The sequence below is a fragment of the Hemitrygon akajei genome, chromosome 11 (assembly GCF_048418815.1).
Source record: "Hemitrygon akajei chromosome 11, sHemAka1.3, whole genome shotgun sequence".
NCBI classification, from domain to species: Eukaryota; Metazoa; Chordata; class Chondrichthyes; order Myliobatiformes; family Dasyatidae; genus Hemitrygon; species Hemitrygon akajei.
In genome coordinates this window covers 51843437-51869251 of record NC_133134.1, presented here as the reverse complement: position 1 = coordinate 51869251, position 25815 = coordinate 51843437, and the positions used below count along the sequence as shown (strand labels likewise).

The 25815-nt window shown below is 40.1% G+C and overlaps 1 protein-coding gene across 1 annotated transcript in view; it reads left to right on the top strand.

The window, feature by feature from the left end:
• flii (FLII actin remodeling protein) overlaps nt 1-25399 on the top strand; it is a 62217-nt gene extending 36818 nt beyond the window's left edge. The window contains exons 19-30 of the mRNA XM_073060853.1: nt 1776-1880; nt 1968-2159; nt 4748-4933; nt 11134-11273; nt 11571-11778; nt 15403-15557; nt 16154-16214; nt 20013-20141; nt 22348-22454; nt 22863-22968; nt 23738-23803; nt 24368-25399. Coding sequence (XP_072916954.1) covers nt 1776-1880; nt 1968-2159; nt 4748-4933; nt 11134-11273; nt 11571-11778; nt 15403-15557; nt 16154-16214; nt 20013-20141; nt 22348-22454; nt 22863-22968; nt 23738-23803; nt 24368-24502 — 1590 coding nt within the window. The 3' untranslated portion in view covers nt 24503-25399. The remainder of the gene's footprint in view (nt 1-1775; nt 1881-1967; nt 2160-4747; nt 4934-11133; nt 11274-11570; nt 11779-15402; nt 15558-16153; nt 16215-20012; nt 20142-22347; nt 22455-22862; nt 22969-23737; nt 23804-24367) is intronic.
• The last annotated feature ends 416 nt before the right edge of the window (nt 25400-25815 follow it).

The following is a 25815-nucleotide window of genomic DNA, read 5'->3' as shown; positions in this document are numbered from 1 at the left end:
CTCCACTGTAATACTGATACATCTAACTTCAGTTTCTCCTTGTCGAATTGCAGAGTGAGTTCAATCATATTAGGATCACTCATTCCCCCGAAGGGTTCCTTTACTTTAAGGTCTTTAATCAATTCTGGTTCATTGCACAACGCTCCATCCAGAACAGCTGATCCCCTGGAGGGCTCAACCACGAGCTGCTTTAAAAAGCCGTCTCGTGGGCAGTCTAGAAATTCCCCCTCTCGAGATCCAGCACCAACCTGATTTTCCCATTCTACCTGCATACTGAAATACTCTGTGACTATTGAAAAATTGTGCTTTTGATACACATTTTCTATCTCCCCTTGTAATTTGTAGACCACATCCTGCTTAGCGATCTGAGTATAACCATCCATCAGGGTCTTTTTACTCTTGCAGTTCCTTAGCTGTACCCACAACAATTTAATACCTTCCAATCCTATGTCACCTCTTTCTAATGACTTGATTTCATTTTATTTTAAACCAACAGAGCCACACCGCCCTCTCTGCCTACCTGCCTGTGTTTTTTTTTCAATACACTGTATATCCCTGGATGTTCAGCTCCCAGCTGTAATCTTCTTTCAGCCACAATTCAGTGATGCCCACGTTGTCATACATGTCAATCTGTAATTGTGCTTCAAGTTTATCTGCCTTATTTTGTATAATGCGTGCACTCAAATATAACGCCTTCAGTCCTGTATTCATCCTTTTCAATTCTGTCCACCTTTTACATTGCATCTCATCTAGTTGACTGCAATTTTGCCCTATCGTCAGCCTCTCCTTGTTAGCATTCTCACTACACGCTGCCTCTGTTTTTATAAACCAACAACCTGAACCTCAGCATTATCACTCCAGTTCCCATCACCGTGCCAAGTTAGTTTAAACCCTTTAGTAAAACTGTCCACAAGGATATTGGTCCCCCTATGCTTCAGTTGTTTAAAACTCGTTCTTTGTACTCATGTGACTGTGTACATTTAAGTTTAAATCTCTATATTTAGATTACAATCCTGTCACACCCAAACTAAATTTTCAATCATATTGTCAGTCTTCTACAGAAGATTATTTACCTTTTGTATATTAATCTTCTATCTTAAAGCAAGTTCTTTGGGAGATTCCACTATGACCTGTTCCAGAAATCTTTACAAATGGATTCTACAATCTTAAAAGCTGATTTGATTTTTGTATACTGATTTTAGTCTTTCTTAATTATTGTAATGCCTTTTATTACTTGTTTCCACTGCTTTTATGTTGGTCTTTTCAAATTGTAGCTACAATTTGAATACTACTACTAATACGGTAACTTTCTATAACTTATTCTATAGCTCCACTCAAACTGATCTGACCTGCTGAATATTTCCAGTATTTACTGTTTTTATTTCACATTGCAAGCACCTATTTTCTTTTTTCTGTTCTACCTGATTATCTGGAAAGTCATGTACCCTGAAGTATTCAGTCCCCCCTGCTGGATTAACCATTATCTTTTTCCGGTTTTCATTTCTGATTCACCAGTGACGTTGTGAATGCTTTATGCATTCAGATGGGAACTTAATCTTCACTTTGCATCCAATTTCCCCTACTTTTGTCTATATTCTGCATTGTGCTCAATCTCCTCCTGTCATTCTGCTTTTTATCACCCATATAGCAACTCTGTTATTATCTTGTACATTCTCTTCTCATGTTATACATTCCCCCACATTTGAACCCTTCCTCTCCCTTTTCCATCCAAGTACAGGTTTTAAAATAAAATGTTCCTGCTTTTTGTTCCTTAGGTTGGATTAGGCCTTGGATATCTGGAGCTTCCTCAGATTCATTACAAACTCTCTGTAGAGCATAAAGTGAGGCCAAAGGTTGACTTGTTGCCCGAAATGAGACTGGTATAGTGATTCTTCCCTTGTATAAATTCTAAACTCATCTTTCAAGCTTTCCTGTCAGTTGCCCATGAGGTTTCACTCTCATTTCAGCTCCAGAGTCTTTTAGATACAAAATCTGTCTATATTCTGGATTGTTGGTCAGATGTCTTCATCTGGATTGGACGCAAGTCTCCGCGATTGGTCAGAGCCGCAGCCTTGAAGCTGGGACAGGAACTGTGCTGCATGCTACATCGACCCAAACATGCTATTGTTATCCGAAACTTGGAGGGAACAGAATGTCAGGTAGGAAAATGTGGCTTGGGTTGCATTGGTAATATATAGTTAAGCAATGGTGGGGGGTGGGGTCAGTACATCTCAATGTTGAGTTTTTGTTTTAGTAGTTTGTAGATTATAGAAGCACTGAAGGATTTCTCCAGTGGTAAGAAATAAATTATTTTGAGGAATGAGCTAGCTAAAGGTTAATGTGGTGAACCTTGATTCCACTGAAGTGATTTAGGCATGGGAATGGGGAGTGCAATAAATCATTAACAGAAAAGAATGTACAAAACCTACAGCACAATACAGGCCCTTCGGCCCACAAAGTTGTGCCGAACATGTCGCTACCTTAGAAATTACTAGGGTTACTCATAGCTTTCTAAGCTCCATGTACCTATCCAAAAGCTCCTTAAAAGACCTTATTGTATCCGCCTCCACCACCATTGCTGGCAGCCCATTCTATGCACTCAGCACTCTCTGCGTGTTTTAAAAAAAACAAAACAACTTACTCTGACATCTCCTCTGTACCTACTCCCAGGCACCTTAAACCTATGCCCTCTTGTGGCAGCCACTTCAGCCCTGGGAAAAAGCCTCTGACTATTCACACAATCAATGCCTCTCATCATCTATCAGATCACCTCTTATCCTCTGTCACTCCAAAGAGAAAAGGCCGAGTTCACTCAACTTGTTTTCATAAGGCATGCTCCCCAATCCAGGCAACATCTTTGTAAATCTCCTCTGCACCCTTTCCGTGGTTTCCACATTCTTCCTGTAGTGAGGCAACCAGAACTGAGCACAGTACTCCAAGTGGGGTCTGACCAGGGTCCTATATAGCAGCAACATTACCTCTCGACTCCTAAATTCTATTCCACGATTGATGAGGCCAAATCCACCGTATACCTTCTTAACCACAGAGTCAACCCGCGCATCTGCTTTGAGCATCCTATGGACTCGGACCCCAAGATTCCTCTGATCCTCCACACTGCCAAGAGTCTTACCATTAATACTATATTCTGCCATCATATTTGACCTACCAGAATGAACCACTTCACACTTATCTGGGTTGAACTCCATCTGCCTTATTAATGCAGTCAGAATTCAGGAATGGCAATGGGGATCAGTATGAATTGCAGTGGCAAGAGGGCTAGAAGTTTCCATGCAGGACTATTGTTTGGGTTTATAAAGAGGGGTTTTGAAATTTTACTAATTGGACAATTAATAATTTCCTCTTTCCTTGAGTTACTCCTTTTTTCAAATAAGTAACGTTTACTGTATTTGCTTATAGTGACACGAGATTTTCGGTGGTATGATGGAATCCATTTGTCAGGTTAACTGTTCTGCTTTCCACAGATGCTTCCTGACTCCTTAGTGTTTTTGTGTTTTTGTTTCATATTTCCAGCATCTCCAATTCATCTGATTTTTTTTTTTTCCCTCTACCTCAGAGATTCAATGCTAGCTGCCTGGGTCATGTCTGACAATAGTGAACACCAGTCTCTTCTTTCTCAGCTAGTCACTGGCTCATTTCTTCTAGAGCAGGAGTTCCCACCCTTTCTTGTGCCATGGACCAATACCATTACACAGGGAGTCTGTGGATCCCAGGTTGGGAAGCCTTGTGTCTGAGCAATCTCCTCTACACCTACACCCTCCAACCTCAATTCTACCAGGGTCATAGTCACTTCTGCCTCATCTCTATAATTTTGCATTGAACTATTTCTCCTTTAATGGTACTTTCTTCCTCCAAATAAAAGATGTTTAGGCTCATGTCCCTGTTTAAGTGGAAATACGGTATATCTGCATGCCCTATTTGTATCCTACTTTGGTCTCTATGCTTCCCATATATTGATGCATTTTAGTCACCTCTGTGGCCAAATTTCACCATGCTCCCACCATCACGATGCTTCTCTGACACCTCCTTTCCTTCTCAGTCTCCATTTTGATCAATGCCCAGTGAGCCAATTACTCTTCTGGCCACCTTGCCTAATGTTTCTTTCACCCTAGTTTCCTGCAACATTATTCCATTTTCACAGTTCATCCACCTTTGTTATATTTCTTCTTATTTTCTACTTTTAAGAGCAAGTGCTCCCAGTACACTTTTTTTCCTTATCCTGTGATTTCTTTCCTTAGTTGACAACCGTGTCCATTCCATTTCCCACACTTCTGCCACCACTCTTCTCCAAACACAAATCAGGATAGGATCCCTCTCTTCCTTTCCTCTCAGATTCAGCAGATTATTATCCTCCATAATTTTACATACCATGCATATGATACCATAACTGGATTACTTTACTACAGTCTAAAAGAACTGTTCCCTCTGTGATGTTCTAATACACTCTGTCTTCACTAATTTACAATGACACTTTACTTTGTTATTGGAGGAGATGAAATTAATGATTTTAATTTCGTCTCACTCCCATTGGACCTTTCCATCTGTGGCCATCTCTCCATTTCCAAGAAAGCATGACTTAAGCTGAAGGAACTACATCTTCTCTTCTGACCTAGTCATCCAGACTCAACCCTGACTTTAATAGTTTGTGATATTTGGCATTCCAGCATATCTCTTGATGGAGTAGTATTCATGGTTGTTCAGTAACAAATATGACTCTCTTTGTAACCAGGTGTTTAAATCTAAATTCCGTAACTGGGATGACGTTCTGAAGGTGGATTACACAAGAAATGCAGAGACTGTGTTGAAGAAGGGACTTGCAGATAAAGTGAAGAAGGATGCTGAGCAGAAAGACCAAATAAAGGCTGATCTGACTGCCCTGTTTTTGCCTCGACAGCCACCAATGCCACTCTTGGAGGTATTAACTGTGCCAAAGCAGAACTGTTGTTGAATTTGGGTCTGTAAACAAGCTTGAACAAATAGTTGTAAGGAAAGGTATTTTATAAGTCTGTCTGAAGACGATTTTGGGAAGTGGGTGGTCATAGTCTTAGGATAAAGAGTGGGCCTTTGGAACTGAGATATGGAGAAATTTTCATTATTTGAAAGATTTGCAGTCTGCTCTCAAGCCGGCCTTGGAGAGAAGTACAGTTGCAAGAAAAAGGTTGTGAACCCTTTGCAATGACCTGGTTTTCTGCATTAATTACTCATAAAATGTGGTCTGTTTGTTATTTAGTCACAATAATAGACAAATACAATCTGCCTAAATTAATAACACACAAACAATTGTACTTTTCATGTCTTCATTGAAAACATTGTTTAATCATTCACAGTCCAGGCTGGAAAAAGTATGCAAACCCTTGTATTTAATAGCTGGTAGAACCTCCTTTAGCAGTAATAACCTCCATCAAACATTTCCTGTAGCTGCTGATCAGACTTGCACAACAGTGAGGAGGATTTTTAGACCATTTTGCTTACAAAACTGTTTCAGTTCATCAATATTTCTGGGCTGCCTTGCATGAATAGCTTTGTTCTGCTCATGCCACAGCATTTCAATTGGGTTAAGGTCTGGACTCTGACAGACATTACAAACACAAATTTTCTTCTTTTTAATCCATTCTGTTGATTTACTCTTGTGTTTCAGATGATTGTCTTGTTGCATCATCCAACTTGCATTAAGCTTCAGATGATGGACCACTACCCTGACGTTCTCATGTAAAATACCTCTATACAATTTTGAATTCATTGTTCCCTCAATGATTGCAAGCTGTCCAGGCCCTGAAGCAGCAAAGCAGCCCCAAACCATGGTGCTCCTTCCACCATGCTTCACAACTGGGATGAGGTTTTGCTGTTGGTGTGCAGTGCCCTTTTCCTTCCAAACATAACGGTGTGCATTTCTGGGACAGTCTTATCTGTCTACAGAACATTGTCCCAGAAGCATTGTGGAACATCTAGGTGGTCTTTGGCAAACTTGAGACGCACAACAATTTTTTTTTTTGGAGAGCAGTTGTTTCCTCCGTGGTGACCTTCCATGAACATCATTCTTGTTCAGTGTTTTTCTTGTAGTGGTCACATGAACAGAAAATTTAGGAAATTCTAGAGGTTTCTGCAGGTCTTTTACTGTTACCCTTGGGTTCTTTTTTACGCCCTTCAGCATTGCATGTTGCGCTCTTGGTGTGATCTTTGCAGGATGCCTGCTCCTAGGGAGAGTAGTAACAGTACTGAATTTCCACCATTTGGAGGCAATTTCTCTTGCTGTGGACTGATGAACACTCAAGTTTTTGGAAATACTTTTGTAGCCTTTCCCAGCTTCATGCATCTCTACAATTCTTCTAAGGTTCTCTGAAAGTTGTTTTGATCAGGGCATGGTGCACATAAACAGATCTTTCTGGAGAAGAGCAGGCCCTGTCAGTAACCTGACTTTATGTGTCTTTTTTTTTGTAGTGCAGGGCACCTCTACAACCCACACTTCCTATCTCATCTCATTGATTGGAACACCTGACTCCAAATAGCTTCTGCATAAGACATTACCCCAGAGGTTCATATACTTTTTTGAATCTAGACTGATTGTTTAAATGGTGTACTCAGTACTGACCAGAGATATAATTGTGTTATTAATTTAGGTAGATTGTGTTTGTTTATTATTGTGACTTAGATGAAGATCAGACCACATTTTATGAGTACGGTAATTAATGCAGAAAACCAGGTAATTGCAAAGGGTTCACAAACTTTTTTTCTTCCAATTTTATGTATATGTAAATACTTGAGTATATCGGGTGGGGACAGAGGTAGAATTACAAAACTATGTGAAGTTGGACAAGACAGGAAAGTGGATCCTGGTATGATCAGCAGTTATTTGAATGTGGAACAGATATGAGACTCTATGGATGCCTTTTGGTTCAATTTTGCATGTTCTTGTGGACCAGATTTTTATCATCTTTAATCTAGAAGTTTAAGGGGAGGCCTTACTGAGATGCTTGAAGTGCTAAGTAGTTGATAGGGTTGATAGAGGTATTGTTGACTGATGGGAGAGCTCTAATAGTCAGAGCATTACAGCACAACGAGTTCATACCAATCATGGCCTACACCCAACTAGTCCAAGTTTGCTGTATTTGCCCTATATGCTTCTAAGGCCCACCCCTCCATATACCTATTCAGTACTTCTCAAATAATAATATATTACCGGCCTCAACTATTTCTGGCAAGTCATTTCCATATGTTCATCACTCTTTGCATGAAACAGTTGTCAATTTGTGTAATTAACCAATTTGATTAGAGAGCTTAAGGTAAATGAACCTTCAGGAGACAGCGATCATAATTTGATAGAATTCACGCTGCAGTTTGAGAGAGAAGATAAAGTTAGATCTCTCAGAATTCGTGGGTGAAAGGGAATTACAGAGGCATGAGAGGGGAGCTGGTCTAAGTTAATTGGAAGGGGACACTAGCAGGATTTATGGCAGAACAGCAATGGCTAGAGCTTCTGGGAGCAATTCAGAATGTCCAAGAGAGATGCATCACAAAGAAGTAGTGTTCTGAAGGGCGAATGAGGCAACAAGGTGAAGGTAAGCTAGCCAATAATGTTAAAGAAGATTAATAGCTGACAAGGAAGTCAAAGGCAACATAAAAGCAAAAGAGAGAGCATATAATAGAGCAAAAATTAGTGGGAAGTTAGAGCACCTTTTTAAAAAAAAAACACATAAGGAGAGAAATGATGAAATGGGAAGGTAAGTCGGCCAATAATATTAAAGAAGATACTAAGAGAAAAGATCAACTAAGAGTAAGATCAAGTAAAGAGAAGCAAGAGTGCATACTGGACTGCTGGAAGATGATGCTGGAGAGGCAGTATTGGGGGCTGTAGGAAAAAGAAGAAATGGTGGACGAACTTAATAAATATTTTGCACCACTCTTCACTGTGGCAGTATGCCAGGAATTCAAGTGTCAGGGACAGAAGTTTAATGCAGTTGCTATTACTAAGGAGAAGGTGCTTGGGAAGTTGAAAGGTCTGAAGGTAGATAAGTCACCTGGACCAGATGGACTACACCTCAGAGTTCTAAAAGAGGTAGCTGAAGAGATTGTGGAGGCATTAGTAATGATCACTAGATTCTGGAATGGTTCCAGAGAACTGGAAATTTGCAAATGTCACTCCACTCTTTAAGAAAGTAGGGAGGCAAAAGAAAGGAAATTATAGGCCAGTTATCCTGGCTTCAGTGATTGGGAAGATGTTGTAGTCCATTATTAAGGATGAGGTTTTGGGGTTTTTGGGGGCACAAGATAAAATAGGCCAAAGTCAGCATAGTTTCCTTGAGGAGAAATCTTGCCTGACAAATCTGGTAGAATGCTTTGAGGAAAAGCAGGCAGGGTAGACAGAGTTGGTGCTTCTTTACTTGGCTTTTCAGAAGCCCTTTGACAAGGTGCCGCACACGAGGCTGGTTAACAAGATCAGAGCCCAAGATCAGGAAAGGTACTAGCATGGATAGAAGACTGGCTGACTGGCAGGGGGCAAAGAGCTGGAATAAAGGGGGCCTAATCCGGTTGGCTAATGGTAACTAGTGGTGTTCTGCATTGGGACCACTTTTCACATTATATGTCAATGATTCAGGTGTTGGCGTTTATGGATGATACAAAGATGCGTGGAGGGGCAGGTAGTGTTGAGGAAACAGGATCTTTACGGAAAGACTTGAACAGATTGGGATAATGGGCAAGAATGTGGCCGATGGAATATAGTGTAGGGAAGTGTAGTCATGCACTTTGGTAGAGGGAATAAAGGTGCAGATTATTTTCTAATTGGGACAAAAATTCAAAAGTCAGAGGTGCAAAGGGACTTGGGTGTCCTTGTGCAGGATTCCCTAAGGTTAAGTTGTAGTATGAGTTGGTTGTAAGAAAGGCAAATGCAATGTTGGAATTTTGAGAGGACTAGCATATAAGAGCAAGGAAGTGATGCTAAGGCTTTATAAAGAGTTGGTCATTCTACATTTGGAGCAGTTTTGGGCCCCTTGTCTAAAAGAAATGCTGGCATTGGTGAGGGTCCAGAGGAGGTTCATGTGATTGAGGAGTACCTGATGGTTTTGAACCTATACTTGCTGGAGTTTAGAAGAAGCGGGGGGGGGGGGAGGCGGTTGCGGAAATCTTATTAAAACCTATTGAATATTGAAAAGCCTAAATAGATTGGATGTGGGGGGGGATGTTTCCTATAGTGTGTGAGTCTAGGACCTGAGGGCACAGCCTCAGAATGGAGGGATGTCCATTTAAAAACAGATGAGAAGGTATTTCTTTAGCCAGAAGGTGATGGATCTGTGAATTTCATTACCACAGAAGGCTGTGGAGGCTAAGTCACTGAGTATATTTAAAGCAGAGGTTGCCGTTTTCTTGCATCAGAGGTTACGGAGAATGGGGTTGAGAGGGATAATAAATTAGCCATGATGGAATGGTGAAGTAGACTTGATGTGCTTTATGGCCTAATTTTATTTTTGTGATTTGTGGTCTTCTTTCCCTTTCACCAGAGATCGATACCCCCTGGATTTGGGTTCCCTACCCTGGGGGAAAGGCTTCTACCTTCACCTTATTTATGCCTCAATGTTAAACATTTCTGTGCAGTTGTCTTCATTTTCCTATGTATGTTCCAAAGGCCTAGTGTGGCTAATCTCTCCCTATAAACTCAGGTACTCTAAGTCCTGGCACCATCCTCAAATCTTTTGTGGACTTTTTCCAGTTTAACCATCTTTTGTATAACAGGGTGACCAAAAGTGTAGCTTCATTGACAACTTTATATAAACTGCAACATAGTGTCCCAGATCCTATAATCAGTGCTCTGACTGATGAAGGCCAGCATTTTTCACCACCCTGTTTCTATGATGCCACTTTAAATTTGTATTCCCAAGTCCCTCCATTCCATTACACCCCTTAAAGCACTATCACTCATACACCTACCTTGCTTTACTTTCCAAAATGTATCATGTCACAGTACACAGACCTAAACTCTGTAGCTAGCCCTGGAACAATATCCCCCTAAACAATATTCAAGGGAGTATACCTGTTAATGAGGGGAATGACCTACACTGATTGCCTGTCCTCTAACCTTTCCTGGTGTTGACTAATCCATTTGAAGCCTGTACCTCGGGTGTGACCCACCTCAGTAAACACCTCATCTACAAGGTTCTCGCCCTCCCAGATGGTCTTGAGTACATCGAACTCCAGCCCCAGTCCCTTGACCTGGTCTATCAGGTGATGCAGCTTGGTACACTTCCTACATCGTGCAAGTGGTGCATTCCACTGCTGGAAATGCACTGAATCGGGCTGAGGATGACAAGCAAAAATAAATCCTTACTTGTCCTTGCCTGTGCTGTTTCATCAAAGCCTTTTGAACCAAGGCCTCAGTTCCTTATTCTCATCATCTTTGCTCCAAAAGGCCACCTTGTTTTATTGGATAGAATGCGAATTAACCAATCTATGAAATTTACCGTATTAAAGTTCCTTTCTCATCTCAAGAACCTGGGCCACTTATTCAGCCTTTTGGGCCAAAGCCTTTCCATTCCTACAGTGCCCCAATGTAGCATTGCTTACTTCAACTTTTTTATTGGCTGCTGATGATTATTTGACCAATTTGACTGATTTCTTTTAAAGTCCTTAAAGTGAAACTCACAAGCAAGCACCGACTCCTCATTTAAGCACTGAATCTCACTTTTTCGTAACATTAACACATAATATTAGAGCTTGACTAAACAGGGTGATCTTAAAAACAATGCTATATTAGTGGAAATCCGGAAAACTTTCCTGTTACATAGTGATGAGGTAAGGATAAGTTGGAGTGGTGAAACGATGATTGTTGAAAAAATATCATCTCTTTTTGAGATAGAATCTTGTTAGGTTAAATTAAAGGGTATCTATTCAAATTAGTTTTGAAGAGTGTGATTTCAACTATGATCTAATTTAATGGCAAGGTTGGTTGAATGGTCTGACTTCTGTACTGTAGATGTTGGTACTGGCTGTAAACTTTTGCTAGAAGTTACCTTGCTAGTTCTTGACTTAAATGGTGTACCCTGTGTTAACCCTACAAACTCTGTATTGGCGAGAATGAAATTCAACTTGATTAGCAAGCATTTGACTTTTAGTTTTAACCTTCAGGCTGAGCAGCTGATGGAGGAGTGGAATGAGGACCTGGATGGAATGGAAGGCTTTGTTTTGGAGGGAAAGAAATTTGCACGCCTTCCTGAAGAAGATTTTGGTCATTTTTATACACAGGACTGTTACGTCTTTCTTTGCAGGTAAGCTTGTAAAGTAACTGTAATGGTACACCCTTGTATTTATATGAAAAAAGAATGGCTGGCAAATGTTTAAATCCATGGCACAATTATCTGCAGTGAACCATTTGAATTCTGTTGTACCTTGCTTGAGCTTATTTCACAAATTTTGTTTTCAGTTGTTTGAAATCAGCTATGCCATGATGAGCTTCTCAGGTCCATGTATCTTACTGCTAAGCCCTCACTGCATTACATTGCCAATTATACATGTTCTGTAGTAGGTATGTTCTCAATAGTCTTTTTGAAATTTGCTTGAATCAGGTATTGGGTTCCAGTGGAGTATGATGATAATCAAAAGGACAAAGAGAAGATGGAAGAAGATGGAGACGATGAAGAAAAGCAGCAGGAGGAAGATTTTCAGTGTGTGGTGTACTTTTGGCAGGGCAGAGAGGCTTCCAACATGGGTTGGCTAACTTTCACCTTCAGCCTGCAAAAGAAATTTGAAAGCCTTTTCCCTGGCAAGCTAGAGGTAAACACTTGGTATCAACATTACAGAAGTATTTCATCAGTTGGCGAAGATATAAAATGTCTGGAGGTATATTTGTGTTTACTCATCATGAGATTCCTTCTTTAAAGATTCTGACATTTAGGCAACAGTGTTAGGATTGTGCTAATGCCATGCAGGATTTGAAAACCACTGCCAAGGCCAGCATGTATTCCCATGGTAAGTGGTTTGTAAAGGTGGCTGTGAGCTGCCTTCATATCCACTCATCCTGTGGTAGAAATGCTCTCACAGTGATATTAGGATGTGTTTTAGGATTTGCCCAATGAGTATGAAAAGTACATGTTGATGTCATATATGGAGGAGATCATCACAGTGATTGTACCCCCATATACTTGGTCTTTCTCTTTTTAGCAATTAGAAATCTCAAGAATATCACCTTCATGTGGAAGCTCTAATCTTCCATCCTTCATTCCCCCAGTGATTTAGGTTACATCATGACTGGAGAGAATGGCTGTTCTACTCCTCAGAACTGTAGATGCATCTACATTATAATTAATATTGTTCCATTGTTTATGAAAATCTTTAAGAATAAGTCAGGGAGTTATAGGCCAGTGAGCTTAACATCAGTAATGGGTAAGTTATTGGAAGATATTCTAAGGGACTGGATATGTATTTGGATAGACGGGGAATGATTAGCGATAGTTAACATGGCTTTCTGCGTAGTAGATCTAACCAATCTTACAGCTTTTCAAGGAAATTACCAAGAAGTTGATAAAGGCAAGGCAGTGGATGTTGTCTATATGGATTTTAGCAAGGCCTTAGCCAGAAGGTGGTAGTAGATGGTTGCCTTTCTGACTGGAGGCCTGTGACTAGTGGTGTGCCATAGTGATTGATGCTGGGTCCGTTGTTGTTTATCATATATATCAATGATCTGGATGATAATGTGGTAAACTGGATCAACAAAGTTGCAGATAACACCGAGATTTAGTGTTCTTAGGAATAAAAATAGGTAAAGCCTGAAAAAGATATAAAAAATTTAGAAAGGATCTTCATTTTAATCGAATTAATTCGGCCAATTAGGGATAAAGAAAGAGGAGACCATTTAGAAAGCATCTTTTTTACATAATTCAATAAGGGGTTTAAGTTTTCTTTAAATAAATTCTTGAAGTTTTTAGTAATTTTGGTCACCGACCTACAGGAAAGATGTCAGTAAGATTGAAAAAGTGCAGAGGAAATTTACAAGGATGTTGCCAGGACCTGAGGTAGAAGGAAAGGTTGAATGGATTTGGGTGTTATTCCCCAGAGCAGGGGTTCCCAACCATTTTTCTGCCAGTGAGCTTTGCCATTTGGACCCCAGGTTGGGAACCCTGATCTAGAACGTAGGAGAATAAGGGGAGATTTGATAGAGGTATACAAAATTATGGAGAATATCCATAGGGTAAGTGCATGCAGTTTTTTTCCACTGAGGTTGGGTGTGACTAGAATTGGAGATCATGGGTTAAAGGTGAAAGGTGCAATGTTTAATGGGAACATGAGGGGGAATGTCTTCACTCAGAGCATGGTGAGAGTTTGGAACGAGCTGCTAGAGCAAGTGATGGATGCCAGTTTGATGTCAGCATCATAGGTACATGGATGGGAGGATATAGAGGGACTAGGCTGTTTAAATAGTTCAGCACAGAATAGATGGACTGAAAAGCTGGTTTCTGTGCTGTAGTGTTTTATGACTCCAATATGTTTGTTGGTACTGGAAGTAGGGAAGTCAAACTGCTTACTTTGCATGGAGATTGTTAAATCTCTTGAGTTTTGTAGTAGTTGTTGGCCATTGTGTATTCCATCCTGTTCCCTACTAATGCCCGGATGTTGGTTGAGAGAATCTGAGGAGATAGCAAGTGTGCTGTTGCCTGAAGTATGTAACCTGATTCAGTAGCTATAGCATTTGTGTCTTGCCAAGGTGATTTTATGGTAAGTGATGATTCAGAGATGTTGATGTTGGAGGCTCTGGGGATGATAGTGCCTTGAATTCATGGAAGGTATTTTAATCTTCATAGATACTCATTAATACTGAATGTAATAGTCACTACCAGCCAAAGCCTAAATGTAGTCTGGTCTTTCTGGATACAAGTAGGAGCTACTTATTGAAAAAATTTTGATTGAAACACAGCACTGGTAGTTACAGAACTGGGGGTGGAAAGCTTGGGCCTAGACTGCTGCTCTGAGGAATTCATGGTGTCCTACAGCTGAGATTTAAATGTCAACAACCACCTTTGGTGCTATGGTGTTCTTTTCCCTTTGATCCCTATAAATGTTAACAGTACTGCTGTTCATTGATTGTTCTGCATTCCTTGGCCAGTCTGTCTACATCATATATGTCAAACTCAAGGCCCGCGGGCCAAATCCGGCCCGCGGTGGAATTATCTTTGGCCCGCGAGATAATATCTAATTACTATTAAAGCTGGCCCCGGTAATCGAAACGCCTATGGCGTATGATATGGCTAATGCTGAGTTTATTCAGTACCAGGTTTTCAGGGTTTTTAGTGTTTATTCGGCAGTCTTCTTCATAAGAAACGGAATTTGTAAAGTGAAATACTTTGTAGTTATAGCAGAGACTGAGACACGTGAGAGCAGGCTGAAAAAACGGAGGCAACGAAAGCTGTGTTTGCACGCGTCTGACTGATCCGGCCCGCATGAAGCTGCATTTTGCTCAATCCGGCCCGTGACCTAAAATGAGTTTGACACCCCTGGTCTACATGGTCATGCAGAGTGAATGTGAATGAAGTGCTACTTTAATGGAGTGCTAATGTGGGAATTGGTTACCTCTGGTTTATTCACCTGTATTTGCCAGGTTCATCTCGCTCATATTTTAAAAATGATAATCTTCTGGATAATCTCTGAAATGGAAGGTTTTTATTTTGGAAAATTAGAGCTTCCACATTTCTATCCTTCATTCCCTCAGTAACTTGGGTTGCACCACTACTGGGGAGGATGACTGTTCTACTTTTGAGAACTGTTAATCACTAATTAACTAATTAGTGATCAACAATTATCTAATTCCTCTTATCTATTTTTATCCAGTACACTGACAGCATTTTGAGATATGGCAGATGTGAAGGCCCCAGGAAACATGCAGAAAGGGTTTACTAGAATGTTGAGCAATTTTGGTTGGACCAAAGAGGCTGGGTTGTTCTCCTTGAAACAACGGAGATGAGAAACTTTGCAGATGTACCTAAGATTATAACCACTTTAAGCAGGCTAAATTAAGAGAAGTTATTCACCGTAGTTGTAGGTTCCAGGGACGTAGATTTAAATTTTGGGGCAGAGGTATGAGGTAGAAGAGAGAGAAAAAAATCTTTACTCAGAGTAATTCTGATCTGGAATCCATTGATAGCAAGCTAATTGAGTGAGGTATAGAGGATTGTGACTAAAGAGATGGTGCAGAAAGGATGGTTTTATATCCCTACAGCATTGGGACAGGTTCCTGTACAGACTGGATCAGTTGCATCTCAATAAAACATGACCAGTATTCCAGCAGGGCTATTTGTTGGTACTACGAGAGAAGGGTGACACAAATTTGGCAGGGCAATGGGAATAAGGATGTAAAATTAAACAAAGTTTATACAAAGGATTTCTGTCTTTTTTTGTGTGTGTTAGGTAGTACGGATGACCCAACAGCAGGAAAACCTTAAGTTTCTATCTCACTTCAAAAGGAAATTCATTATTCACAAAGGGAAAAGGAAAGCTCCAGAGAATGGACTGCAGCCCAGCCTCTATCATGTTCGGACCAATGGTAGTGCCGTCTGCTCCAGGTTTGACTTTACAGATTTATCTTTAATGTGCATCGTTCCTTTTCCTTCATTCCTTCTTGCCAATGGACACCAAATCTATTTTAGGAGCAGGGGCCAAAACGTTTCCTGAGTCACCTCATTACTTTGAGGATACGGTTGTTACTGTAGAGAATGGTTTTCATTGATACCCATCTTTTTCAAGGACTCTTCTCTTGTTCTCGATATTTATTGCTTATTTATTATTATTTTTATCGTTTCTGTATTTGCATAATTTGTTGACTTGAGCATGTTGGTTATTTATTTGCCCTGTTGGGTGTGATTTTTCATCGATTCTAGTGTTTCTTGTGTTTACTGTGAATGCCCACAAGATAATGATTTTCAGGGTTGGAAATCTGAACTTTGCACTAACCTTACTTCCCTTGAATGTATGTCATAAACTATAATCTTTGCACTATTTGCATAAAGGTTTACTCTGGATTCCTCTTTTGGTTTGCTTGTTAATTTCTTGTAATAATGTCCTTTTGGTTCTGGTGCATCTTCTCTGATTTAAATGTTCATGCCCAGAGATGGATAGGAGATATTAAGTTCATATTTTAATGAATATTTGTTATTTCTAGATGTATCCAGATCAGCACGGATTCTAGTATGTTAAACTCAGAGTTTTGTTACATCCTTAAGGTAATATTTGAATTTATGAGCAATTTATCTTAATTTGAAGCAATACTCTCACCTATGTATAAAACTCTCACCCTACGCCCTGTGTATAATAAGGAACTGTCCAAGTTTCTAGGCCTGTTGAATAATATTTGACTGGAAGATAGGGTATTAATCTTAAGGGGCAATTTAATGTTGGTCAGACAGCTGGAGCATGTACAATCTCTGGATTGCTGCCTGTGCTACGCACCAGTGAGAATAAGAATAGGAGTATTTAGCAGATGAATGCGTAGCTGAGGAATTGGAGCAAGATTTCAAATTTCTGGATCATTGGGATCCCTTCTAGGGAAGGCATGACCTGTACAAAAGGGACAGGCTACACCTGAACCTAAAGGGGTCAAATATCCTTGTGGGCTGGTTTGCTGTAGCTATTGGGGAGGGTTTAAACTAGTTTGGTGGGGGGGGGCTGTTTGTTTACAAGCAGAGATGGTGTGTAGTGAGACTGTCAGGAAGAACAGGCAGGTGACAGGGCAAAATTACAGTCAGTGGGATGAATTGCATTATAAAAGGGGACAAAATTGAAAAGGATGACGAATACAGGACTGAAGGTGTTAAATTTTAATGCACACAGTACACAGAATAAGGTAGATGATCTTGCAGCACAGTTAGAGATCGGCAGGTATGAAATTGTGGGCATCACTGAGTCATGGTTGAAAGAAGATTATAGCTAGAGCTTAACATCCAAGGATATGAATTGTATCAAAAGGACAGGCAGGTAGGCAGAGGAGGTGGCATGGTTCTAATAGTTTAAAAAAAATCAAATCAAATCCTTAGAACGAAGTGACATAGGATTGGAAGATGTAAAATCCTTGTGGGTAGAGTTAAGAATTGCAAGGGTCCTGATGGGAGTGATATACAGGCCTCCAAACAGTAACCAGGATATGGGCTACAAATTACAACAGAAGGTAGAAAAGACTTGTAATGATATGATAGTTGTGGGGGATTTCAACATATAGTTAGTTTGGGAAAATCAGGTTGGTGTTGGATCCCGAGAGAGAATTTGTCAATGAGATGGCTTTTTAGAGCAGCTTGTGGTTGAGCCCACTAAGGGATCAGCTAATCTGGATTGGTTGTATGTAATGAACCAGATTTGATTCGGGAGCTGAAGATAAAGGAATCCTGAGGAGGCACTGAGCATAATATGATAGTACTCGCCTTGCAATTTGAGAGGAAGAAGCTAGTTACATGTATCAGTACAACAATGGGGTAAAGGGAATTAGAGGCATGAGAGAGGAGCTGGCAGAAGTTGATTGGAAGGGGACACTAGTGGAGTTGATTAGAGCAGCAATGGCTGAACTTCTGGGACCAACTTGGAAGATGCAGTGTAGATGCATCCTAAAGAAGAGGGAGTATTCCAAAGGGTGGATCATACAACTCTGACTGACAAGGGAAGTCAAAGCCCACAGAAAAGCAAAAGAGAGAGCATATAATAAAACAAAAATTAATAGCAAGTTAGAGGATTGGGAAACTTTTAAAAGCCAACAAACAGAATGGAATTTAAAAAAGCCTTGGGGGGGGGGGGGGGAAGCTGAAATATGAAGATAAACTTGTCTTTGATATTATCGGCTAGCTTTTCTCATAAACAAGGTGTAAAATAAAGGCGAGAGCAGACCTCTGGAAAATAAGGGACAAAGAAATGGTAGGCGAACCGAATTAGCATTTTGCATCAGTCTTTACTTGAAGATACTGGCAGTGTGTCGGGGGCAGTAGTGAATGCAGTTGCTATTGCTAGGGAGACGATGCCTGTGAAGTAGAAAGGTCTGAAGATGGGTAAGTCACCTGATCCAGATGGACTACATCCCCAAGTTCTGAAAGAAGTAGCTAAATCCTTGAAAAAATTACTTATAATTTAAGAGATAAATACGAAACATTTTTGAAAATTTGGCGCCCTTATTTACAAAAGACAGGATTAAATATATAGGTGCTCCGAAGATAAAATAATTGGTTATTTGGGGGAAATAAATAAATAAATAAATATACTAAAGTTATTATGAACTCCGTGGAGCAAGTGGGGATCTTCCGATATCCAGGCATTCTTTCTTTCTTTTTTCTTCTTTTTCTTTTTCTTCTATAGGGATGTTAGGGGGGAAGGGGGAAGGGTAGATAATTTTTTTCTCTTTCTGTAATCATTTGAAAACTCAATTTAAATTTTTTTTTAAAAAAGAGAAGTAGCTAAAGAGATTGTGAGGGCATCAATAATGATCTTTCAAGAATCAGAAGTCTCTGACATTTTCCAGAGGACTGAAAAATTGCAAACGTCACCCCACTCTTCAAGAAGCGAGGGATGCAGAAGAAAGGAAAATGTAGGCCAACTAGCCTCATCTCAGTGGTGGGGAAAATGGAATCAGTTGTTAAGGACGTGCCCCCAAGTACGTGTTGAAGTAGGCCAAAATCAGCATGGTTTCCTTATGGAAAAATCTTGCCGGGATGATCTGTTGGAATCCTCTGAGGGAATAAATAACAAGCTTGATAGACAAAGGAGATGTTGTGTTCTTGGATTTTCAGAAGGCCTTCAACAAGGTGCTGCACACCATGCAGCTCAACATGGTGTTACAGGAAAGATACTAGTGTGGACAGAGCATTGGCAGATTGGCAGGAGGCAAAGAGTGGGAATTAAGAGAGCCACCTCTGGCTGTTGGACCGATTATTTTTACGTTGCATATTAATTATTTGGATAATGGGATTGTGGCCAACTTTACAGATGAAACAATGATAGGCGGAGGAACAGGTAGTGTTGAGGAAGAAGGGTGGATGCAGAAGTTCTTAGATTAGGAGTGTGAGCAAGGAGTGGTAGGTAGAATACAGTGTCAGGAAGTGTATGGTGATGCACTTTGGTAGAAGGAATACAGGCTGGACCATTTTCTAAACGGGGAGAAAATTAAAAATTGGAGGTACAAAGAGACTTGGGAGTCTTTGTGTAGGGTTCCCTTAAGGTTAATTAGCAGTTTGAGTCAGTGGTGAGGAATACAAATACAATGTTAGCGTTCATTTCAAAAGGACTAGAATATAAAAGCAAGGATGCAATGTTGAGGCTTTATAAGGCACTGCTGAGGCCTTGCCTAGAGTATTGTGAGCAGTTTTGGGCCCCTTATGTGCCAACATTGGAGAGGGTTCAGAGGAAGTTCACAAGAATGATTCTGGGAATGAAAAGCTTATCATATGATGGCTCTGGGCCTGTACTCACTAGAATTTTGAAGAATGAGGGGTGGGGGCTTCTCTCTGAAACCTTATCGAATGTTGAAGGGTCTAGATAGAGTGCACACGGAGAGGATGTTTCCTATGGTGGAGAAATCTAGGACCAGAGGGCACAGCCTCAGAATAGAGGGATGACCATTTAGAATGGAGATGAGGGATTTCTTTAGCCAGGTGGTGGTGAATCTGTAGAACTCATTGCTCCAGCCTGTTGTTCAGGCTGGGTTATTGCATGCATTTAAGGCGGAGGTTGATAGGTTCTTGATTTGTGAGGGTGTGAAAGATTATGGGGAGAAGGCACGAGAATGGGGTTGAGAGGGGAATGGATCATCCTTGAAGAAATGGCGGAGTAGATTCAATGGGCCAAATGGCCTAATTCTGCTCCTATGTTTTTTGGTCTTGTGGTAATCCAGGGATGAGTTGCAGTTCCTTTCTCAGCTGTCTTGTTTGTTGTCCATCTCCAGTGCATGAAGAAATTGTGCGTGTAAATGGTGCTCTTTAAATATTCAATAAGAAGAATTCATCTATACTGTTTGCTGTGCATGATTACTATCTTTGCTAATTCCTCAGGTTCCCTTTGAGAGTATTGATAACCAAGGTATTGTCTATACCTGGGTTGGACGTGCAGCAGACCCAGATGAGGCCAAACTTGCTGAAGATATCATGAATACTATGTTTGATGAGACATACAGCAAACAGGTGAATGTTCCTTCAAAATTATCTTAAATTATACTTCATTTTCTGTTTGTAAAATTACTTTCTATTTTGAGATAGTTAAAGTTGCTTTGAATTGACACTGGAACCAAAAGGCAGTTACCTGTCACCACTTTTAATTTTGCTTCAGTAGAGCTGGTGTGTATAGTGAGCCCATCACCTTGCTATTCTCCTTCTGTTTGAATGGCTCAGACAGACCTTCCTTTAAAATCCTTCTTGTGACTTCTCTACTCACCACCTTCCCCGCCAGTTTCCTCCTTTTTATTTTGGTACGCTGGGGAAAGGATATCATTGTCAGCGAGCCACCTGAATGAGGTATATCTGATTTTTAAAAAACAAAGTGCAGAGTTAATTCCGCATACGCTTTAGAATTACATTGTATAATTGTGATCCACTGAACATGAAATAAATTGGGTAATATGAAGAAGGTGGATGCAGATGACAATGCCCATTCCACAAGATCATGTTTTTAAATTCTGTTGCTGCCATAAGGTGTATAAAATTTTGTCATTAGTAAGGATTGAGCAAGTGAATGACCACAGCTCCTTGACCCACCAAGTTCCTCCAGCTTGCCTTATTTTGCTTTTGTTACGAACCCCGTAACTGGGTCACTTACCAGCAAAGATAGAGAGGTCCACTGAAGTCTGATGGTACCATTTTTAAACGTTTTTATTTATAAAGGGGCACAAAAGTAAGGTTAATACAAACATTCAGATAATATACGTCGTCAACACTCAATCTAAAGCACGGGTATAGTAATAATCAACAATTCGAAGTAGCTCTATCGTTTGTCTTGGGGTAAAACTATTGTCCGATTGAAATATAAAAAGTCTCGCCAGTTCATGAAGGCTTTTAGCCGTTTGAGGGACCGCTGGGTGTTCACGGGTTGGAGAGAGAAAATAATATTAGCCACTCGATTCCCTAGCTAGGGGAACCAAATCACACGTGGCTCCCGAGCAGCTTCCCGTTCTTACGGGAGCGATGAGCGATGGTGTCTCCGTCTGGTGCAGGGGTGGGCAAAATTTTTGATTTGTGGGCCACAAAGGGTTCTAAAATTTGACAGGGGGTGCCGGACCAGGAGCAGATGGACGGAGTGTTTTGGTAATACACCTCATAAGAGAAAATAAAATATCATGGGATATGTAGAAAACATGTGCTTTAATTTCAATTGAAAATGAACAAATGCATTACAACAAAATATCTGTCTTTGAAGTCCCATGGTATTTAGCTATTTATTGAAATGACTTTTAAAACACTGAAAATTAAATGAATAAAATACAGCTTTTTTTAATAGTAACAGTTATTATTTTAAAGCACTGAAAATTCTGTTATCCTTCAAGATATTATCATCATCACTCTCCTCCTGACTGTCTTTATTTCAAAAACGGTAGGAGATGCAGGTCTACTTGTCCTGCTCCTTCTTATTCAATTGTCCCCTGTGCCAAAACTCAACAACGACCAGCACAAGGACAGAACAGTGACAGCGCGCCAGTATGCGGAGCGCGTTATTTGATCTGGAGCGCATTTTTTATTTTGAGAACGTACGTGCACCTGCGCACTACTCATGTCCATCACTTAACAGAAATGACATGTAACATGTAAGGCTTATTGAAAAAAATATTTTCAAATGCATTTTTTACATAACACAACAAAGAAACTTATTTTTAGTTTCAGTGGGAACAGTGTTGTTGGTCTCCCTTTTTAGCCAGCGCATCAAAGTCTGGATTTAGTTTTGTTGTGGCGATTCTCAGGATGGATCTGAGGTGTTAACAAGGTTTATTAATATAATTTCATCAAGTTCTGCGGGCCGGATTAAAAAGCTTAACGGGCCGCATATGGCCCGCGGGCCGTAATTTGCCCATGCCTGGTCTGGTGCGTCGCTGGAGTACCGCCTCCTGCAGTCTCCGTTTTATCATGGCTGGCAGATTTGTAAATGTCAATCAAGGTAGGGTGATACAATCCCCACCCCACATTGCCCGAGGGGGTCCATGTCCCTGATAGCTGGCACGTGCTATAGAGTTGCAATTCACACAGGTGCCTCTAAGAACAATGGTCAAATCCGTTGCATTGTCTCTCATTTCCTGGGTCCAAGACCCGAATTAATAGCGATCTTGCGATTCTCCGGAATCGCAAGCCCCTCAGAGCTGTGGTACATTCATAACACTTTAAATTCCAATTTGTTTTATTTTAGGTAATCAATGAAGGTGAGGAGCCTGAGAATTTCTTCTGGGTTGGAATAGGTGGAGTAAAGCAATATGATGAAGATGCAGAGTACATGAAGCACTCTAGGCTTTTTAGGTAAGTGAGCAGAGGGGGAGGGGGGGAGGAGGGAATATGTTTACCATAACAATTCTGAGCTACCCCCATGATGCAACCTGTAAGCACTATGTGGTTATACAAGAAATTGGCTACAAGCTTCAGTCTTTGTCATGTTAGCTTGCCCCTGGTCATGATGCGAGGAGATTTACATTTGATTTGTGGTCATGATCTGGAGTTTAGCCTCTGAAAGGTGATGTATTAGCTGCTTTGAAAAGAGAAGTGGATTAATAGAAGAAAACTAACAGGACTACAGCTAAAGTGCCGGGCAGTGGGACTGCACAGGACTACCTTAAGCACCATGGCCTCTATCTGATGTTGCTTGAGTTCTGGAAAAGTGGTGGGATAACCACTGAATGTGACACTTACACTGTTGTCCTTCCTTTTAAGGTGCTCCAATGAGAAAGGTTATTTCTGTGTGTCAGAAAAGTGTTCGGATTTCTGCCAGGATGACCTTGCAGATGACGATATCATGTTACTTGACAATGGAAAAGAGGTTGGTACTGAATGAATGAGAAAGACAGGAACCAAACTAAAATTTAAGCATGATGAATTTAAATGTTACCTTTATAGGGTACATTCGTTTTTGGGAATAATCCCTATAAATATATATAAAGTGATAGTTCCTTAATCACAAATGCAGTTGTCAGCACAAAACTGCCAAATGCAAACTGAATGAATTTTAGCAGTGTGTTGTATAAAACCATTGAGTATGCTCTTACATCTCATTTATCTGTAATGCACATTCTCGCTATTGTTTTACCTTCTTCCATTGCAATTACTGTAATGATTTGAGCTGTTTGTATCAGAATACATTGAAAAGCTTGTCTTGGATTTGGCAATAATAAACCAATTCCAAAAAGGCTATGCAAATAGGCTTAATGGAGTTAGTGTTTTGATCGCTGCATTGTGGCAAGGTAACAATGTGTGGAATAGTTATATTGGTCTATAATGCATTTGGGTAATGGAATTGCAGATAACAATATCTGAAGGAGGGTCTTAACCCAAAGTGTCAACTGCTTATTCTTTTCCATAGATGCTGCCTGACCTGCTGATTTCTTCCAGCATTTTGTGTGTGTTGCTGAGATTATCTGTGATTAGTAGTACCACTGTTGCACAGAGAGCACAAAGCATTGGAATTAAGGCTGGAATCGCATTGTAAATGCCCAGTAGAACACTGCAGTACTACTGCTAGAATAGAAAATACTAGGAAAAGGGAAAAGTAAAATGCCCAGTTTAGAATATTTTTTCTTCTGACTTTTCAGGTTTACATGTGGGTAGGAACACAGACCAGTCAAGTGGAGATCAAACTAAGCCTCAAAGCTTGCCAAGTAAGTGAAAGGTTTACAAACAGTGATAAAGGCACTCTGGTCAATTCCATTGCAAGAAATGCAAAACCACAAGATCTACACTTAGCTTAAACATGGTGTAATATCTACCCGTAAGAGTCTCCTTGCTCAATCTGGATAATTGAAACCAATTTCTTTCTGGGAAGTGACATCACCTCAAACAGAAATTGATCCAGCCTTGCCTTGAAGATTTAAGCCATTCAAGAAACCCACTGTTCTCGTGGAATTAAATCATCTCTGGCTACTACATCTATATCTGATGCCTTGGAACAAATTGTAAATCAGAGCAACATTTTGTATTTTCTTTCCTTGAACTCCTTGACTAACTGTCAATTTATATTTTTTTTAGTCCACATTGATAAACAAAATGCTTGTTTGGAAGCATTATCATTAAAGTTAATTGTTCAAGTTATAGTCAGGCTCTTATACGATTTCTATCTCCAAATTTAAACTGTTGAACATTCCCATATTTGTTAATTCATATTTTGTAATTTTTTTTTAGTAAACCTTTATCAGCAATGTAACAAAGCTATTTCTCTTTCATAGGTTTATATCCAACACTTGAGAGCCAAAGACAGCGAACATCCACGTAAATTACGGCTAGTCCGGAAAGGGAATGAACCCCATAACTTTACACGCTGCTTTCATGCTTGGAGCATCTTCAAAAAACCACCTGCTTAAGCACTTGCCCTGGAATGGGCAATTTTTTTTGACCATTCCTTTACACAGAAATAGGATGAGTAACGAGGGAGTCCACCCTCACAAGGATCTGTTTTTAAAGCAGCTTTTTAAAGCAAAATTTTGCTCTGCTCAAAGCATTTTTTTTCATTCAGCTGCCTGGAACTGCACTGAAGACTTGATCAGCCTGCTGTTAGTCTATAACTGGGATAGTATAGTTTTGTTCTTTGGGTGAAGAAAGGATGTTACTGCTGGATCAGGAATAGAATTGGGGTGTATCCTAATTTAAAACTTTCTACACTAATGCACAGCCTTATTTATGCTGTGTGAAAGAACATGGTGCTCAGTGTGAAACCAATATTCCTCCCTCTGTCAGTTTCAAGAATGTTACTGTGCCAGGTCTGCACTTCAGAAATCAATTATATAGAAAGGCTGATAGTATCAGTTGAAATGGTTTGGATGTGCTGATAAATCTCACTAGAGCCATTGTGGAAATCAGTTCCATAATCCCTGTTGACCAAAAACTTAAAAAAAAAAGCACCATGGCAAATTTAAATGATGCTTTGGGAGGAAAGTTAGTGCCAAAATAAAGCATTATTTAACTTCAAATGTCTGGTGTCTACAACTTCATGGAGAAGAATTTCAAAAAATAAAAATTTGATTATTGTACAATTCACATTTGCCAAAGCACACAAGAACCACCAGTGTTATATTTTATATAAAGCTAAGAAATTGCATTGTGATCTTGAATAGAGATAGTTGGGCATTTAGAATTATCTTACACTGAAAATGGGTGATCACGAACTAGCCTTGGTGTGATGTCAAAGCAATTTTATTAAGACATTTTTGACATGTAATAAGTTATTTAATTCCTGAAAATAAACAAAGTGCTAGCATGTAGTTTTTGAAGGAATAACTTCTTACTCAAGTGCTATATGTAATTATATTATAGATCATAGAAATCTACAACACATTACAGGCTCTTTGGTTAAATGTTGTGCTGATAATGTAACCTACTCTAACAATTTGCCTAGAATTTCCCTACTGCAGAGCCCATTTTTTCTAAGCTCTATGTACATATCTAAGAGTCTATTAAAAGACCCTATTGTATCTGCCTCTACCACAGTCACTGGCAGTGCATTCCACACACCCACCACTCTGAAAACTGATCCCCGACATCCCCTCGATACCTATTTTAAGCACATTAAAACTATGCCCCCTCATGTTAGCCATTTCAGCCCTGAGAAAAAGCCTCTGGCTATCCACACAATCAATGCCTCTCATCATCTTATACACCCCTATCAGGTCACCTCTCA